The sequence below is a fragment of the Musa acuminata genome, chromosome BXJ1-10, assembly GCF_036884655.1.
Source record: "Musa acuminata AAA Group cultivar baxijiao chromosome BXJ1-10, Cavendish_Baxijiao_AAA, whole genome shotgun sequence".
Classification (NCBI taxonomy): domain Eukaryota; kingdom Viridiplantae; phylum Streptophyta; class Magnoliopsida; order Zingiberales; family Musaceae; genus Musa; species Musa acuminata.
Genome location: NC_088336.1, coordinates 31,142,763 through 31,161,581, shown reverse-complemented (window position 1 = coordinate 31,161,581; position 18,819 = coordinate 31,142,763). Strand labels below are relative to the sequence as shown.

Below are 18,819 nucleotides of genomic sequence, written 5' to 3'. Positions count from 1 at the left end.
CAACGAGAATGAATGAAATCGTCTGGCTTCCCTCTTCAACATGTCATGTAACCAAATGAACGGGTCCTAAAATGGCATCAGATTCCATCCGATGGACTCGATTCACATTGGTGGTCAATCTGGAATTTTGGCCAATTGGCTGGGTTGGCGTTCCGTTACGGTCAAAGTCGCCGAGAGCGAAGATGGGCTGTTCCAGAAGCGCCGCCGTTGAATTAAATTAGTTAATATATACCGATTCAAATCTTTGTGCCATTTCTGTTGTAAAATTAAATCGGGAGTAGTACAAATGATCCCTACATCAATAGAACATCTTTGTCAAGTCAATCTTTGTGTTGCGTCACTTCGTCGAGCACTCGCGTATTAAAGGTGGTTCCGTCATCGAGCTTTGTGTTGCGTCAAGCAACTGCGCGCGGGAGCGACGCCGCCGTGTTGTCTCCCGCTTCCTGTGGTCAACAAGTTGGGCTCGGAGGTCTTCATGACGGCTGAGGAGCTTCCGACCCGACGTGAAGAAGCTGCAGAGCGTGCGTGCTCGACGACGTACTCCGACAAGTCTTTGGATCCCCGGTTAGCCCTGTCAGGATTTATCATCGATCCGACGTTCCTCGAGAATCCTCACGTTCAAACTTAGTATCATTGTACCACGTTTTTTCTATTCTGCGGCTGTGTAGGGGGCCCATTTGAACGGCTGTGTATGGGGCCTATTTTCTATTCTTAGGATTGAAAATAGCATTTCAATCCACCGAGACTCTGACCATCCGATAATCCGGCCCACGTGTAGAATCCTGAACCGTCAATCACAACCGTTCATCATAAGACGGACGGTATGAACTGCCGTAAATGGGTACGCCGACCATTTGAACGGCCAAGATCAGGTCATTCCGTGAATAGAGAGGGAGCCGCTGTCTCCAAGGCATTTACTCTTTCGCCTCAGTCGCCGCAAGCGACTCGATCAAAACCGTTCATCCTAAGACGAACGGTGAAAATAGGTACGCCGACCGAGTGAACGGCCAAGATCAGGTCATTCTACGAATAAAGGGAGCCGCCGTCTCGAAAACATCTCCCCCTCGCCTTCGACGCCGCAACCGTCTCCGAAGCCCTGCCGTCGATTGAGACGGCGAGGTAGCCGCTTGGGGCAGTTCGGCGTCTTACTCCCTCATAGTCGAGGAGGGCGGAGATCGCGCTTTAGGTTTCGATTCCCTTTCCCTCTCCATCCTCTCTAATTGTCGAAGTAGACGCTTCGTTCCTTTGTTTCAAGAAAATGATTCAAAGATGTTTTTCGTTATGACTTTAGGTTTTCTTCGCCATTTTGGTTCTTGATTGGTCCGTAATTAGCGTCCGTAGCTTCTGCGTGCTGTGAATTTACATTCTTGACCAAAGATGTAAAGAAGTAATTCAAGAAGTAATCCAAAACCTTGTTTCTTCTGCTTCTTTGCGGCAATGGGGTGTTGTTGTATTTGTATCCTCTTGTTCTCCCTTCGCAATGGCAACTAAAAGATATCTTAATCTCCTGTTCTTCTTGGTCGCTAAAACAAAGCGTCTTAATCACGACCGTGGTGACTTCTTTAAATGAAAAATGTGTTAGTAATAGGTGTTGACACGCAGTCTTTTTATTTATTATTATATCAATCACATGATTGATAAAACTTATGACTTGACATACAATCTTTTTATTTATTTATTATTATTTAATATTATATTATATTATATTATCTATTGTAGGAATATATTATGAAATTCATTGATCTATACAATGAGAATTAGATCGTGATGAGATTACGATAATGAGATCGATTCGCCTTTAAACATAGATCATAAATAATCTTAGTTATAGGTTACTCGAGAGAAACATCGAAATAACTGGATAGATCGATGTGTTGTTTACCCGTCCGTATGATGGATGCAGTTTGTCTCATAGCTGCTCGTGTGAGGATACTAGAGATACAATGTAGGTGCTCATTAGAGAATGAGTTCACTGATTGATTTGCTTACGGAATTTTAGATGATTGATGATGTCTTATTATCATATAACGATTTCGTCGTCTCAGTGGTGTATCTGGTCCTTAGACCTGAGACACTAAGGATGTCCTATATGAGTACTTCATTCTTTGATATCGGACTTATAGGTCTGGAGGTTCCAAATCTAACACAGCCGATAATCGGGAGTTAACCTTATGATATCGATAGAATTCGGATTGAGAGAGAAAGAGTTCTCCGGGAGAATCCGATTAGAGTGAGACTTATGTAGAAACTGTATGAGCCGGATAGCACCGTGCCCGATATACAATCTCTGGGATATTAAATTGATAAGGGACTATAGGTACACGGTAACTGAGGATAAATATGTATCATCTGGGGACTGCGGCGTAGTGACCTAGTACATCCGCAGTCGATGAGTCGAGTGAATTATTACGAAGATAATAATTCACTGAGCTAGAAGGAGTTCTAATAAATATGACTTACGGCCAACGGTAGGCGTTGCGACGAGTAAAGGTTCAGATATGAGATATCCACTGTAGCCCTTATCTTATTAGATATTCAATAAGTCCATGAATTATTGGATCCTATGAATGAGATCCAATAAGAGCTAATAAGAGATTATTAGGTAGAGACTCACTAATCTAAGAAGCTTGGGTAGTTGGATGAAAATCTAATATCTAATATGACAGGATCCAATAGGGTTAAGTTGACAAGGGGCCTCTATAAATATGGGGGAACCAAAAACCCATAGGCTAGAGGTTCTTTTTGGCTGTCTCATCCTATTCTTCTCTCTCCCTCTCTTATACTGTAGCCCATATTTGGAGCGTGTGGACAACAAGAAAGGGCAGTCCCTTCTTGATTGCGTGGTGCGCGTGAGGAAGAGTTTTGGACAACGATTTGAGAAACATCTTCGCAACCCCTGCCATGTGAATCACCGTTAGAGAGGAGGACAGTTGATCTCTTTCATCCTCTCCCATAGATTTGTAGATTTTCAGGGATATACGATCTTCCTAGGTAATTTTCTTACATGCAGTTTTTCGGTTTCGCGGATTCTTACGCACCAACTTTTGCATGTTGATGAAATCTTTTTTTTTTGCGAGAATTTTGATATTTTATTTTTTTATTCTTCCGTTGCGCATGTGATGTCGCCCTAGATTTCCCAACAAAAGTTTAGTTTAAAATGTGAACAAATACGATGACATGTGTTTCGTATTTGGTTTTTCTTGTTTTGTTTGTCTTTTATACTGGAACAATAAGCTGATCCTCTGGATGCATCTATATAATTTAACTACATTGAGTTCTGTTTGCAGGGTGAAGCCTTTTGTGTGTCTTTTCTGAAAATGGCGCTTAAATTCGAGGTGGGGAACCATCTATTTGTTATATTTGTTTATTTATGATCTTCTACCAATTCTTTTTTTCTTTTTGTAATGAACAATGATGATGTGGGCGTAATGTTACACATTTGGGTGAAGGAGGTTGTTTCATACAACGTTTGAGTCTAAACTTTTGATTGCATAGAGGTTGAATCTACAGTTTCTTTTCTTTTCTTGAAAGGTCGAATCTCCTGTTAATCTTGTTGATGGTTATTTGACATTAGTGCCAAGCAATATTATTTTGCTTTGGTCCTTGCTTGGATCGATAAATACCAGTCTGACTGGTACGTGTAGATCCTACCAATATTTGAAATCTTGGGCTGTATAATTGACATATAAGAAAATAATTAGTCGTGTTTTCGATGGTAGGTTCAACAGGGTTGATCTGTATCTGTGCTAGCGGATATTTCTTAGTTAGAATGGTGAGAGCCCTTATATGTTGGCCTATCCTTTTAGTTATTTGAGGATTACAGGAAAAAAATTAAAGTTCCTAATATTGGAACTAACAATTAAAAAAAAATAGCAGTAGAACTGATGCATTTAAATTCTATGAACCTAGAGGACAGGACTATTTGAAAGCCTTGGTGCACTCTTTTTCCAGCATATTCTCTTTTGTTGATTTATTATTAAATATGGGTCTGCCTGCCAGTTTATAGTCTCATTGCCTGTGTGTTCTCTTGATACTGGCCCTTCAATGAATATTCTGTATTCCAGGTGCTAGGAAAATTCAACAGAGCCCGTGCAGCACGATTATCCCTTCCTCACTTTGTTTGCCAAACACCACTTTTTATGCCTGTTGGAACTCAAGGTTCAAATTTCACTCTTTTCTACATTGTATTCTGCAGGAATTTTATAGTTCTTTTTCAGCTATCACGTGCCTAGATATAATCTAGAGTAAGATGCTTTAAGCATATATATGTTGTGCTCCTGTCTAACTTTTAATTGTTGTCATACAAAATTGTTAAGTTGTAATATTATGATGGTAGGTTCATTTTCATTTTTCTATATTATGCTAGTATTATATGGTAGAGTCTTTGTGTGCTTTTTCATGCAAATGCATTATGATCTCTTAATTGAAGTGTTTGTGCATCAGATTATGCAAATGCATTATGATCTTTGTGTGCTTTTTCATGTAAGTTCTTTTTCATTTATAAGTTCATAGATTATGCTTAAAACCCGAAAGAGATTTTTTGTCTATGTAAATGTATGTATCAGAAGCTAGTTCAGTGATAGAGAGTATGGAACTGTTACCTGAAACCTCCCTGCAAATCTTTGGTGGTGGTGCCGGACAATTTTCTATATATTGTCCAGAACTTAGGAACACTCCTAGCATGGGAAATTATCTAACCACCCTATTATAGCAGATTGATTAAACTCTCCTAGAAATGTAGAATTGCCCAGTCACTGTTTGACAGAAAAATACTCAGAATTTTCAAACTATTGGACAATAAAACTTACATTATGTTCCACATATTTGTAATGAAGATACTATTTATGCTTTAATTTTTTACTGTTATGTATATACTTGTTTTTTTTTTTTTGAGGAAAGATTGGATAATTGTCCATCATCAGTTGTGAATTCTCAAGAATGATTATACTTGAATATACAACCGTTGTCTTACTTCAATTAGCATGGATGTTATGTGTAGTGACTGAATTTAAAAGTAAGTTGAATAAATTGGTTCAAATTCATTATTTAACTATATTATTTAGGATTAAAAACAAAATATATTGTATTTGGATCCCAAAAAGTTCACTGAGATAAAAATTGATACTACCTCTGCAACATATATCACTTTAAAGTTTGGTGTGGTTTGATTTTGTACTAGGAAAGCTTAACAGTAGAAACTTCTGAATAACACAAGAAATTTGGTTTTGCCAACATGAGGTGTGCTGGTAATGACTGAACATCATATTTCATAGCTACCACCCACAAGCACTGAGCATAGAAAGGACATCATCCGTCTCTGGGTCAACTTTGAGCTCCCCGACTGTGTCATTGTGCTGTAATATTATGAACCCTTTGTAATTGGAATCATATATTTAACTGACCTTTGATTGTTTGTTTGGTAGGTACAATAAAAGGTCTGACTAATAATCAGTTGGAGGAGATTGGCTGCCAAATAATACTTGGTAATACCTATCATCTTGCTCTTCGACCTGGTGCTGAGTTAATTGATGACTTGGGTGGTCTTCATAAATTCATGAACTGGAAGAGAGCCCTGCTTACCGACTCAGGCGGCTTTCAAATGGTTGTTAAACTCTTGGTGACAATATTTGCATATTAAAATGCCCTATTCAGTTCCCTGAGTTCATTTTTGCATCACTTCTTTCATTTAGCTATGTTATATACATGATGTTGCACTTATATGCTTATTTTTATGTTACTGTTGTTGGAGGACATCTGATCTAAACCTTTTGTTATCTTATTATAACTACTAATCAGTCTAAATCTAGCTTGTTCTGGCCAACTGAAAAACTAGTTCTTTTTGTGAGTATTTTTTTAGGAGGACTCACATACTTAATTTGAACAGGATCAAGTAGTCAGTGCTGGTGAAGCTTAAGCCTGTTGTTCGTTTACTGTCAGATGTGTTCAGCATATTTAATATTAAATGTAGTGGCCTGAGATCTTAACAATATCCAGAATCACCTGAATTTAAATGAATTTAGATCTTAGAAGATTGGATGTAAATTAAGATAAATGTTCTTGTGGGATTCATGGAAAAGAAACTCATATAACATTTGCATTCTGGCTTGCAAGTGACCAGTGCAGCATGGTACCATAATGTCACAGTGTGGTGGTAGTGATTGCTGAACATACAGTTCTTGAAGTCGAAAGTCGTCTCAAGTTGCTTGGAGTTGTGGATGGGTCACTTCTATATGTATAAACTAATGGACCATTGATTAGAAGCTTAATATTCTCCTAGGTGCTAACTTGAATTTTTACCCTGTAGCCTTTAATTAACATTGAGTACTTTAGTATTTGAGAATTTCATGGGAGTCTGTGCTGATCACATGCTCTGTACAGTAACTAACCAAAGTTATTGTTACTTTCTGGACAGGAATTAAGCTTGTCCTGATTTTATCAGAGGTATAATTGCAAGTTGTTCTGTATGGAATTTTATCTCTATGTTTAAGACATGTTACAAAATGTCATGCAGTTTTGCTTGATTAAACATTTTGCCTACCTGCCTTGGGTTGTAATTTTCTCCTGTAGAATTTCTATTGCATTTTAGCAAAGTTGAAAACTAGTGCTTACTGTAAACCTCTGCAATGAAAAGGAATTTTGGTTTAGTTTTACTACACAACATACTTTTGTTTGCTAAGTTTTGTTAGGTTTAATCTTTGACCACTTGGCATACTGCTTTGCAGGTTTCTTTATTACATTTGGCTGACATTACTGAGCAGGGTGTGACATTTCAGGTAAGGATTGAAAGTTATTTAGTAACCATATTATTGATTCTTGTGATGCAATGTCTAGCTGTAAAGTGATTCTTAATCCAGCATAAAAATAGTCATGATTAATGCAGTTCAGAACTTCTTATTATTAAGCATGTATTGCTTGTAAGTTGATCATAGAAAAGACTTTGTAAAAAATGAACAGTTTGATTGTGCTCTCGATCATTTGAAAGTGTTGGAGAGGCTTCTTATGTTGCTTCTGTTTTTACAGATACATTTAAATCTCTTCAGTTTGTTTTTTAGCCAAACATCTTTAAAGTCCCACCTAATGAATTTCGTTATGCAAATATTTCTCATCTGAAAATGCCAAAACCCTGCATGCCATTGGGATTTAATAAATTGCACCACACACTAACAAAACCCACCTTCCAAATTCTAGTTTTTCATTCTGAAAGGTGACTATGGAACTTCTAAATCTTAGGATTTACAGATGTGTACATGTTCAATGCTTCGGTATTCCCAACCATACACAACTCAGTCCTAATCTGAAACAGGGAAATTCCCACTCAAAACTTCTGATGAATATCAGGATTTGAAATTCCTGAAGCAATTGAGATTTATAAGTCACATTAATTGTTATATGTCTCTTTCAAAAACTTTGAATTTCTCTGTTTGAAATAATGAGGTTTTCCCCATTGCTTCTCATGATAAAATCTCATATATCTTCAACTAAAGTGAACTTATGGTATGCATTTATAGTACTCTATATATCATTTCATCTTAGATTCCTCTTCACTTTACCTTTTTTTCTCTGTGTCAGTCTCCTGTTGATGCAAAGCCCATGCTTCTGACACCTGAAGAATCAATACAAATACAAGTAGGTAAAACTATGCACGAAGCTTTTTCCTTGTTAAGTAATATTGGCCTTTGTAGCTGCATCGGTTTTGATATTCTTTTATGTTCCATTTGGTTTTCTTGATTGTTGGCACTGTATGCTTACATATAATCTGTATCTGTCATCTATTATTTTTGTTGAAATCCCAAGAAACTAATTTTGCCAATTCGGTTTAGAAAACCACTAAGTCTACCTTGGGTGAAGTATAGAACCTCAGATTTGATTAGGATAATATTAATTTTTTAAAATTTTATTTTTCTTTTGCTTTTTTTAGGTTTGTTAGGATTTTAGGAAAAAAGCGTTAAGGTTTTGGGTCTAGTGAAAGAGAGCAGGGAGTTTTGTGTGCCCTCATTAGGCATGCTTGTGGCCATGATATATGGATATATATGTAGAGTGAGATGGTTCCTGGTGTAGTTATTCATAGGTTTCTTCTGAATGGATAACTAATGAACAATTTGTTGACGCTTGTCGGTTGGGTTGGGTTGGTTGCAGGAGCACATTTTACATTCAACTTGATCTTAGGTTAGACATTATTTGACCCAACCTTGTTATATTTTTTCACTAAAGTTGCTCTAGCCTGACATAATGCTTAAGTGGGTAAATAATATAGCTTCATAAAATGAAACTATTTTATTCTTGAAGGTTAAGAGTTAAGACTACAAGAAACCCAGTCAGTGTTTGTCTAACCCCATAAGAGTTACCAAGGCATAGCACACCGTATCTTTACTAAGGAGAAGAACTGTTTTTGCCTGAATAAGTTTGCCATTTACTGTAAAAACAGTATGACTTCCTTGTATGATAACATGCATTGGATATTTATCAAGCATTCACTCTCTATAGAATATTTGTTCTGCTTGTCCGTAATTAGTGAAGGGGTAATCAGTCAACTCTAGAATATTTGGTACATCTACCTGACCCCAAATATTTTGTACATTACGGCTTGTTGTTGTGATTTTTGTTATTACAAGATGACGAATCAAGTGTATGCATGGCGCACATATGTAAACCATTGGTTAGGCATTGTATTATGAACATTTTTATTTCAAGCACTCCAACATTCACTTGCATGTTCTTTTAATCTTGTTTGTGTATATACAGTATCCGGTGTGTAGTTGTTGACTACATCCATGCTTCTGACACTCTCACCTAGAGGGAATGGCTTCATTTGTAACCACGTGTTATCACTACCAAGTGTTGCTTCACAAAGTTTAAGTTAAATTACCTAAAATTGTGTTGCTGGTGGTTGAATTAACCAAGTATTATCACCTTCATATCCTCTTTCATGCCTTCATGTCCACAAATACCTAGCACTTCCGACCTTATCATCTTAATGGTTTCTTTTAAGTTTATATCATATATTATGCATTGTGGAAAATATGTGCAGAATAAGATTGGAGCTGATATCATCATGGCGCTTGATGATGTTGTGAAGACAACCATTACTGGTCCACGCATTGAAGAAGCTATGTACCGTACTCTTCGTTGGATCGATAGATGTATAGTTGGTATGCTCAACTTACAAAGTGATTGCATAAGTTTCATTCATATATGTTATGATGTTTGATGAAATGCTTCTAATTAGTGTGCGATTGTGTAATGTATTCAGCTCATTTGTTGTATTGTTAACAAGGTGTATACTCCTCACGAAAGCACAGGTCACAAGCACCAAAGTGCTAGTCATAGGTGCCCTGCAAATCAATCACGTGAGTCATGGCATGTGTGACATGATATGCATTCTTTTTGCTTATTATATTATTTGATATTTTATTATTTTATATTGCTTGTTGCATATATGCATGAATATATTGTGATGTTCATGAATCTGTGTAATGAGAATCAGATCGTGATGAGATCACGATAATGAAACTGATTCGCCTTTAAACGCAGATTCTAAATAATCCTAATCATAGATTACTCAAGAGGGACATCGGGATAACTGGACAGATTGGTATACCCGTACATATAATGGAGGCGACTGGTCTTATAGCTGCTCGTGTGGAGACACTAGGGATGCAGTACAGGTGCTCATTGGAGAATGAGTTCACTGATTGATCCGCTCACAGAATGCTAGATGGTTAATGATACCTCATTGTTAGACAACAATTCTGTTGTCTTAGTGGTGTACCTGGTCCTTAGACTTAGACACTAAGGATGTCCTGTATAAGTATCATTATTTGATACTGGACTTACAGGCCTGAAAGTTCCAGATCTAGAACAGTCGATCATCGAGGGTGGTAGTCAACCTTACGAGGGCTATTGAGTGTCGACAGAGGATCATTCGCTCTCGGTGTCATGAGAGGAATATCCCATGTGTTCTTGCTTAGACAAATCCCTGGCTCGGGTCGTTCGGATTGAGAGATAAAGAGTTCTTCGGGATAATACGATTAGAGCAAGACTCGAGTAGAAACTGTATGACCTAACAGTACCATGCCCGGTATACGATCTCTAAGTATTAGATGAATGAGGGATTATAGATACACGATAACTGATGACAGACATGTCCAATGGATTGAATTCTCCTGTATCGTTTGGGGACTGCGACGTAGTGATCTAGTACGTCCGTAGTCAATGAGTCGAGTGAATTATTATGAAGATAATTATTCATTGAGTTAAAAAGAGTTCTGATATGTATGACTCACGGCCAGCTTGATATTAGGCTTAGAGGGTCACACACATATGGTAGGCATTGCGACGAGTAGAGGTTCATATATGAGATATCCGTCGGAGCCCATATCTTATTGGATATTCAATAAGCCCCTGAATTATTGGATCTTATGAATAAGATATAATAAGAGCCAATAAAAGATTATTGGATAGAGATTCACTAATCTAAGAGACCTTGGTAGTTGGATGGAGATCCAACACTCAATAGGGCAGGATCCATTAGGGTTAAGTTGACAAGGGGCCTCTATAAATAGGAGGGAACCAAACACCTATAGGCTAGAGGTTTCTTGGTTGCTACCTCCTATTCTCCTCTCCCATTCTCCTCCTCAGATAGCAGGCCTGGAGATTTAAGGAGCGTCGTCGCGGCCCTGCTGTATGGATCACCGTTAGAGAGGAGGACGCTTGACCTCCTTCATCCTCTCCCACAGATCTACAGGTTTTCAGGGATATACGATCTCCCTAGATAATTTTCTTATGCGTAGTTTTTCGGTTTCGCGGGTTTTTGCGCACCAACTTTTGCATGACCATGAAACATTCTTTTATGCGGAAATTCTGGAATTTTGTTTTTCTATTTTTCTGCTGCGCATGTGATGTCGTCCCAGATTTCCCGACACAAAGGAATGGAGAAGATTAGAATGCTATAATGTTATTTAATCTTAATTTGTATATGCAGACTCCAAGAGTAATTTTGGTGCTAACTTTAAATAAGATTAGTGTAGTTGGTAAGTGTACGGTCTGATAGTTCTATAATATTTGGTGAAATGGACTGTTAAAATGAAAAAGAAATAAAGATAGCAGATAATGTAAATGTAATTAAATATTTAGTCAAGTGCGGTGAAATACAGATAATACCTTCTCAAAGACAATTGTTTGATCATAAAAAATAAATAGCAGAACCAAATATGAAAAGTATTAGTAAGAATTAATTACCTATGTTCTGTTTATAGAATGCATGAAAGATGATAAGTAATGGAGAGTTATAAAGTTACAGAGTTAATTACTAATGGAGAGTTAATTACCTATGATCGAATAGGTTAACTTCATATAACTCTCCATTACTCATCATATTTCATGTGTTCTATAAACAGAACATAGGTAATGCATTGAGTTATGTCACACTTATACAGTGATTTAAAAAGCGCTTGGCGCCAAAAGACGCCAAGGTCCAAAAACGCCCGAGGCGCTCGCCCGAGCGAAGCGAGGCGCTAAAATATAATAATATATAATATAATTAATAAATATAATTATTTAAAATTTTAAATAAAAATATGCTATTAAATTAAGAAAATCTAAGATACAAAATCACAATGTCACATTAACAAAAAGTTTCAAAATTCAAAACAATAAAATTTTACATCAAAATAAAAATTAACAACATTAAAATCAAAATAATATATTATTAATCTATTAACAGTATTGAAAATTAATCATTTCAAAATTCAAATAAACTTAATATTAAGAGTATACTGTATACTGAGCCTGACGGAGAAATGAGGAAGCAACGGCGAGCGACGGCAGCGGCAGCGGGAAAGGGAAAGGGAAAGGGAGCGGGAGGCGCGAGCAGCAACAGCGACGAGCAGCAGGAGCGACGAGCAGCGAGATCGGGAGCGGCAGCGGCAACGGGTTAGGGTTGGGTAAGGGTTAGGGTTATATCGGTTTAGTTGGTTCGATTGAACCAACTAACAACCGAACCAGAACCGAACCAGACCTTAAATCCTGGTTCGGTCACTTGGTTTACCCAAGCGCTCGCCCGAAGCGCCCAGCACCTGGGCTCAGGCGAGCGCCCAGGCGACGCCTGTTTGAAGCGCGCTGCCTGGGACATTAGCGAGGCGCTCGGGCCTCGCCTCGCCTCGCCCGAGCGCCCGAGCGCCTCTTTCAATCACTGCACTTATATGAACTTTCATTGGAAACATTTACAATATCTTATCTTAAATTACTTATTTACGACATTTTTGGTATATTTACAAAATGCATTGAGTTGTTTCTTAAAACATTGAACTCCGAGAACTGGTTATATTGCACTAACATGCAAAAAACTGAGTATGTGAAGTCACTGCTATAGAAAAAAACTTGCATATTATTTTCTTGTTGTCAAATTCCATTGTGACATTTATTGAAAGAATTTTCTTCACTGGAGCAAATCATCGGTTTGATTTTAGTTCAGCTAGTACTTGCAACTTCCATCAGGCCTTTTGTTTCTTACCTTTCATTGGACAATAATCTCCCAACATTTAATGAATCTCAGAAATTGTTAAACTATCATCACATTGTATGTACCTCTAGTTGACTTGTAATATATTGTTGAACATACATTCACCACCCAGTCGGTGCTGTAGATGTTATCATGGTTGTTAAGCTATATGTATGTAATAAAAAAAAACAACGTTTCTTTTTTTGTAACATTGCTTAAGAAGTTTTCTTCCTCTCATTTTTCATGGTTGTTAAGCCATTTCTATGTCGTAGAAAATAAACAATAGTTTTTCATAATATTCCTGAAGCAATCCCTATGTCTCTCTTTTTTCAAAATGATATTATACACAAAATGTCTGTCACGTTAGTATAACACTATAACATGTACTTAACTTTTTGATTGTTTCTTTTGGTTCTCCTTGATTCGTTAGAAATATGATAAACATTTATATAATCTTTATGTTATCTGATTGTGGTATGAACTTGTTGCCTTTATTAAATAAAATAGTAAATAGCAGGAGTTACTTATTATTTCAGTAATCATGCAGATATATGCTTGCAATATACCATAAAAACTTATACTATATATTAATTTGAGTTGTTCTTATTTTCTTTGGTAACAAATATAGGCATAGATGTCATACCTTGTGTTTTTCAATGGGAACAATAATATATTTAATAGGTATTAATCTATCCTTGCATTTGGACATTTTCTAAAAGCATGACACATCTTTTCATGATATTCTCTTTTTAGTTACTATATTTGTTATTTTCCTTGTGATATCTTGGGTACATTCAAGGACAGCTCACAAGAGACCGGATGAACAAAACTTATTTGGAATTGTTCAAGGAGGACTAGATCCAGTTCTGAGGTGAGCCATATGTTTTGTGCCTTGAAACATGACATGCAACAAAACTTAAAGTAAAACAGTTTTTTCATCTGTCATGTAGAGGCAATGCGATACTAATAAGCTATTATTTCCAGAGATATATGTGTCAGAGGTTTGGTGGATCGCAATTTACCAGGGTAGGCTGTCTATCGACCATTTTAAGTTCTTGTATATTATTATGTGTTAAATCTTTATTTTTAAGATCCTTCAAGTTGCTGCTACATGATGTGGTACTGCTTTTCAATATCAATTATGTGACTCACATTTCGTTCAAGTCTTTCCTTTGTAATTTAGATGGCAACAACTCCAGTAGGGTTGAAGTAATCCATGCAGTTGGTTTGAGTTAGTTCAAGACTTCAAGCATGGCCCAGTATCTCCATCTAGACCTGTACCAATCTACTTGTTGGGTTCTGTTACCCTGCCCGAAGTTACAAGATTAGTAGTTGAAAGAATGATTTGAAACAATGACAAGGCTTGTTGTGTGATTATGTATAGGAAATTTATGATTGATGGATAAAGAGAATGGAGAATGGAGTAGGAAGCAGGGGGTCTCACCCAAAAGAATTAAGATCAGTTTTAAGGTCTCTATATTCTAGAGCAATGATATATGTGGGTTTATGAAATATGTTAGGAACATCTTGTATTTATTAGCTGATTTTGAGGAATGTAAGGTGTCCCATGTGTTTAGAGAATTTAATAGTTGTGCCAACTGGTTAGCTTATCAAACTAAGAATTTTGACATTTCTCAGCTCTGGTGGGATACTTGGCCAACAGAGTTGAAATCTCTTTTGTGCTTTGATGAGCAGAGAAGAAGCCATAGTCACTTTTAAAATTAATATAATTTTTACCCTTTTTGGAAGAAAAAACATTATATTGTGTTGAAAGATATGGGCTTTTTGTTATAAATGGCTTGCAATTGTTCCATTTTTCTAATTTCACCCTCATTGTTAGTGATCTTTGTGTTGGTTTTTCGTTTTTATTTGAAATATTCCATAACCCTCTTCTTAAAATTATTGAAAGCAAAATTAGTAAATGCTTGCAGTGTAAAGTGGTAAGACTGTATACATTAAACCTTTTCTGGACTCTGCATAAGCAAGAGTCTCATGCTCCTGGCCACCCTTTATGCCATGTAATTTGTCAACTAACTACATATTAAAAGCAAGGACTAATGTGTTGTGGTACTTGCTACTTTGACCATAAAACAAAAGAGAGAAAAAGTGAACAGAAGTTCATGTGTCATAGTAGTTCCATGAGCTTGGAGAAGCTATTAGTGCCAGATTTGTTTAAAGGGTGGCCATAAGTGTAAGGTGGTCTACAAGAAAGCAGTTGGTTCATGACCATATCTACCATCTTCTTGTTACACAGAAGCTTATGGGTCATAGCTAGCATGTTTGTGGTTCTTACTTTATGTTCAGGTGAAATCTCCATTCTTCATATGCTACATGAGTTTCATGATTGTTGTTGATGAATACTTGTTGCCTCTTTGAAAAAGAAAATGCACTATTTATTTAGGTTCAGGATATGGAATCACCGCAACAACTACTCTGGCAACATTGTACCTGTCATTATGCTTTGTACACTTATATTGTAAAGTTGACAGTTTTGCTTTCGTTGTTCACAAATGGACACTTGATATTTTCTAAAAAGTAGCTAAACATTCACCCAATATCTTGAATTTCTTTCTAAGATGCAGTTTACACTTTGGAGTTAGTTATAAGGATTTAACAGGTCTAAGTCTGCCCCTAATCAGTTGCAAAACTGACCATCTGCAGCCAGTCAGTGTGGTTGGATAAGTCTTGCTGGCGAATATGTAAATAATTCACCAACTTTGTGTTTCTTGCATGCTCTTGGGAAGGATAATATTTTCCTTTAGGTTTTATAGAATCCATTGGACTTGTTTCGACCATTTCCCTCTCAAGATTGATACATCTTGGCCGATAAGATGACTTCGAAGGATTGTCGTTGTTACAGGTGCGTAATTAGTTATCAATAGAGTATGGCTGCATTTCCCTCTTAAGGTGGGATTTACGCATGCGTCTTGTCCAATACGATGATCGTTGAGGATAATCCACTATACGTGTGTAATTAGTTATTGGTTCAATTAGTGGATTCCTGCATTTATCACATAAGAATTGCTTTCACTGTTTGCTGATCATATAGAAACGTTCTACAAGTTTGCAAACTTGTAATGACTTAAAAAGTGTACAGTAATTATCTACTTTTCTCTAGCTTCGTAGATGAATTATCATCTGATGTTGGATAGTTGAACTCACTTTCTACTGTGACAGCTATGCTATTGGTGGTCTTTCAGGCGGTGAAGATAAAGACTCCTTTTGGCGTGTTGTTGCACAGTGTACTGCTGCATTACCAGAAGATAAACCCCGATATGTGATGGTACAGCTTTTATATCATGTGCTATTATTTTTTCCGAGTAATATTTATCCCAGTTCCGTTTATATCCAACACAACTCTATTCGATTGAGTTTGGTGTTCATACTCAAGGATCCATGGATGAGTTCTTATATGCTTTACTGAAATTGGGATATTGACTGTTGATCTGATATGTTCGAAGATCTTTAGCCTCAAAACGGAACTGTGCTTCATGTTTATGCAAGATGCTTATATCATAATCAGTATTCTGGATATTCAATTATATTTTTTGTGATGTGTTTTGGAGCACCACATATTTTTTGCAACAAGTTGATTCTTCAGGAGTTTCAATTGTGACTTTGAGATCTAGAAGGATATAGATTAGTTGAATGGTTGGTCACGAATTTAGATTTCCATATATTGGATCTCTTTTTTGATTATATGTGATTGAATCCCTTCCCACACATGCACGAAGATAGATTATGTGCATGGGTATTTAAAGATCTGTTTCTTGATAGAAATACTTTGTATGCTAAGTATATTAAGATAAGTAATTTTTTCATTTACATATATTCGATGTGTCTGTAGATTTCTAAATTTATTTGTTGTCTTCTACATTCCTAATATTGCTACCTGATATATTTATTTTGACATGCAAATACTCTGTAGGGTGTTGGATATCCACTTGATCTTGTAGTTTGCAGTGCGTTAGGTGCAGACATGTATGATTGTGTATATCCTACACGAACTGCTCGTTTTGGCACAGCTCTTATTCCTGAGGTTAGCATACTAATATTCATAAAATTAATGTTAAATCTGATTATTGTATTCTGTCTCTGTAGTATTCTAAAATCTCATAAACATGATTTTTTTTATTTCTTTTAAGGATTACATTTATATTTGCTTTAAGATCCAGAAACTAGAAGATTAGAGTAGATGTTTAAGGCCATATTATGTATGGACTAGGAAATTAGGAAATTTCATTCAAGCCTAAAATCCACTCATTTTTTGGGACATAAAACAACAAAAACACAAAGTCCACCCAACACATGAACCTGAAAAACTGGAGACGGTTAAAGGGCCGGCCTTGGTGCCATGTAAGATCGTTTCTTAGCAATTTGAGTGACAAAGGTTCAGGTTATGAAAATAGCATCTCTACTTGCAAAGTAAAAGCTGTATATATTGACCATTTACAAATCCTTCAGTGGCAGAAGCCTCATGCAATGGGTACACTACATTGGGATTGTGCTTTCACTTCTGAATTTGAAGTTGTTGTGTTAAAATTCATGGTCTCTTAGAAGCTCAATGTATGGGTTAACTTCAAAAAGATGATCCAATCATCATGGTCATTAAGAGTCATTTAACTAGTCTTTTATCCTATCCAGGGTCTCTTGAAGTTGAAAAATCAGGCCATGGCCAATGATGAACGTCCTATTGATCCGACATGTTTGTGTATGGTAAGACTTTACCCCACCTTGACATTTAAAGGCAAAAATGATTACACAACAGAATTGACTGCTGAAAGTCGTACTGTTCTTTGCAGGTTTGTAGAAATTATACACGAGCCTACTTACACTGCATTGTGACGAAAGATCCAATGGGTTCCCAGCTAGTGTCTTATCATAATTTGTCATATATGATGAGGGTAAAATCTCTAGCTTGTCTCGAAGCTGAGATATGCTTGTGATCATATATGAATATTTATTGCATTAAAAGAATTATCAGGTTTATCTGCATTTATCCTTTTTGAAGTTAGCTGCCAGCGATTATTATCTTGAAACTAATCTTTCTGCAGCTAAGCAAGGACCTTCACACATCAATAGTCGAGGGGCGATTTCCAGAGTATGGTGATTTTATATTTTTAATAATATGTCTAATTTATTCTTAATTAACCTAGAATTCAGTTTTTTTGCACCAAAAAAAACTATATCGATATTTAATGATTTTTTATATTCTCCTCTACAGGTTTGTACAGGGTTTTTTACGTGTGCAGGTTTGTGTTTTGCAAAACACAAACCAAATAATTTTTAAATTATGACCAATCTTAATGGTATTAACGTCTGTTATTTAGAGGGTTTTAGATTAATTTTCACTCAATTTCTTACAGTTCCCTAAGGGTGATATCCCAGAGTGGGTTTGCAATGCGATGGAGGTTGCTGGTATTGACGTGTCGACCTGCTGTGCTCCGTAATAACAGAGGATTAGCTAAAAGGATTATGATAGATGAGAGGCTTAACAAAAACAAATTAGCCTCGTATGCAACTTAGACATTCATCAATATACATGAATTGTCACACCAAGATTATTTAGGTTGGAGCATAACAAGTATGCTGCTCAGAGTATAAAATTAGCATCCGTGAAGTTTTGTACCAGAGTTGCTTGCACACCCTCTTTTGAATCATATGAATCCAATTCAATATATCAGTTTATATTTTGCGATTTCTCACGTAATTGTGGTTGAACAAGCTAACTTGTTTCATATGACAAATGGAGCAAATGAAAATATGGAAAAACTGCACGTGGAATTTCTCGAGGGCAGTGGCAGGGATTTCTCATATGAATAACGACGACTGCTAGCAATATTTTGGAGGGGCAAAATTTTCATTAAAAAGTTGGTATATTGAAGATGTTCTTCTCACGGGATATGAGATCTGTATTAGCATGTTTCTAAAAACCTAAAGATGATTTAGTACAACTTAGCTTAAGATTAAAAATTAAATGTATAGTGAGTCAGTCAATTAAGCAGCGTCTCTCGAGATTGTACTTGACATGTGATTTGTAGTAGATGAGATAAACTGTGTGAGAGAGGAACACCGTGTCGAGTAGATTAACGATGAGCGAAGATCAAGTAATGAAAGGAAGGGCTGCTCTGTCCAGTCCATCTACTTAACCTTTATTGACACTGAAATCTCTCTCTCTCTCTATCTCAGTCTGCATGAGATCAGAGGCCCATCGCTGGAGGTCTTTTTCATATCTAGTCCAGTAACTAAACATCATTATTCCTATGTCTATGAGGAGAAAGAATTTACGGAGTCAAAAGATAAATAACAAAAAAATATAA

At 36.5% G+C, this 18,819-nt stretch overlaps 1 protein-coding gene across 3 annotated transcripts; it reads left to right on the top strand.

Moving 5' to 3' along the window:
• The first annotated feature begins 1,027 nt into the window (after positions 1-1,027).
• On the top strand, positions 1,028-18,204 carry LOC103969151 (uncharacterized). 3 transcript variants are annotated; one of them, XM_065088088.1, is made up of 16 exons: positions 1,028-1,186; positions 3,288-3,335; positions 4,065-4,158; positions 5,424-5,602; positions 6,723-6,773; positions 7,570-7,626; positions 9,029-9,149; positions 13,304-13,370; positions 13,484-13,525; positions 15,677-15,782; positions 16,428-16,538; positions 17,144-17,215; positions 17,302-17,403; positions 17,554-17,600; positions 17,724-17,751; positions 17,866-18,204. In XM_065088088.1, the coding sequence occupies exons 2-16, from the start codon at positions 3,318-3,320 to the stop codon at positions 17,947-17,949; spliced, it is 1,179 nt and encodes a 392-aa protein (XP_064944160.1). In that variant the 5' UTR covers positions 1,028-1,186; positions 3,288-3,317; the 3' UTR covers positions 17,950-18,204. The 3 variants fall into 3 exon arrangements, with proteins under 3 accessions (XP_064944160.1, XP_064944159.1, XP_064944161.1); XM_065088087.1 differs by lacking the exon at positions 17,724-17,751; XM_065088089.1 differs by lacking the exons at positions 9,029-9,149; positions 17,724-17,751 and having other exon boundaries at positions 7,570-7,630.
• Positions 18,205-18,819: the final 615 nt, after the last annotated feature.

Coding starts and splice junctions, on each gene's coding strand:
- LOC103969151 (XM_065088087.1), top strand. Junction 6,774..7,569: donor AGCAGGGTGTGACATTTCAG/GTAAGGATTGAA, acceptor TCTCTGTGTCAG/TCTCCTGTTGATGCAAAGCC. Junction 17,601..17,865: donor GTCGAGGGGCGATTTCCAGA/GTATGGTGATTT, acceptor AATTTCTTACAG/TTCCCTAAGGGTGATATCCC.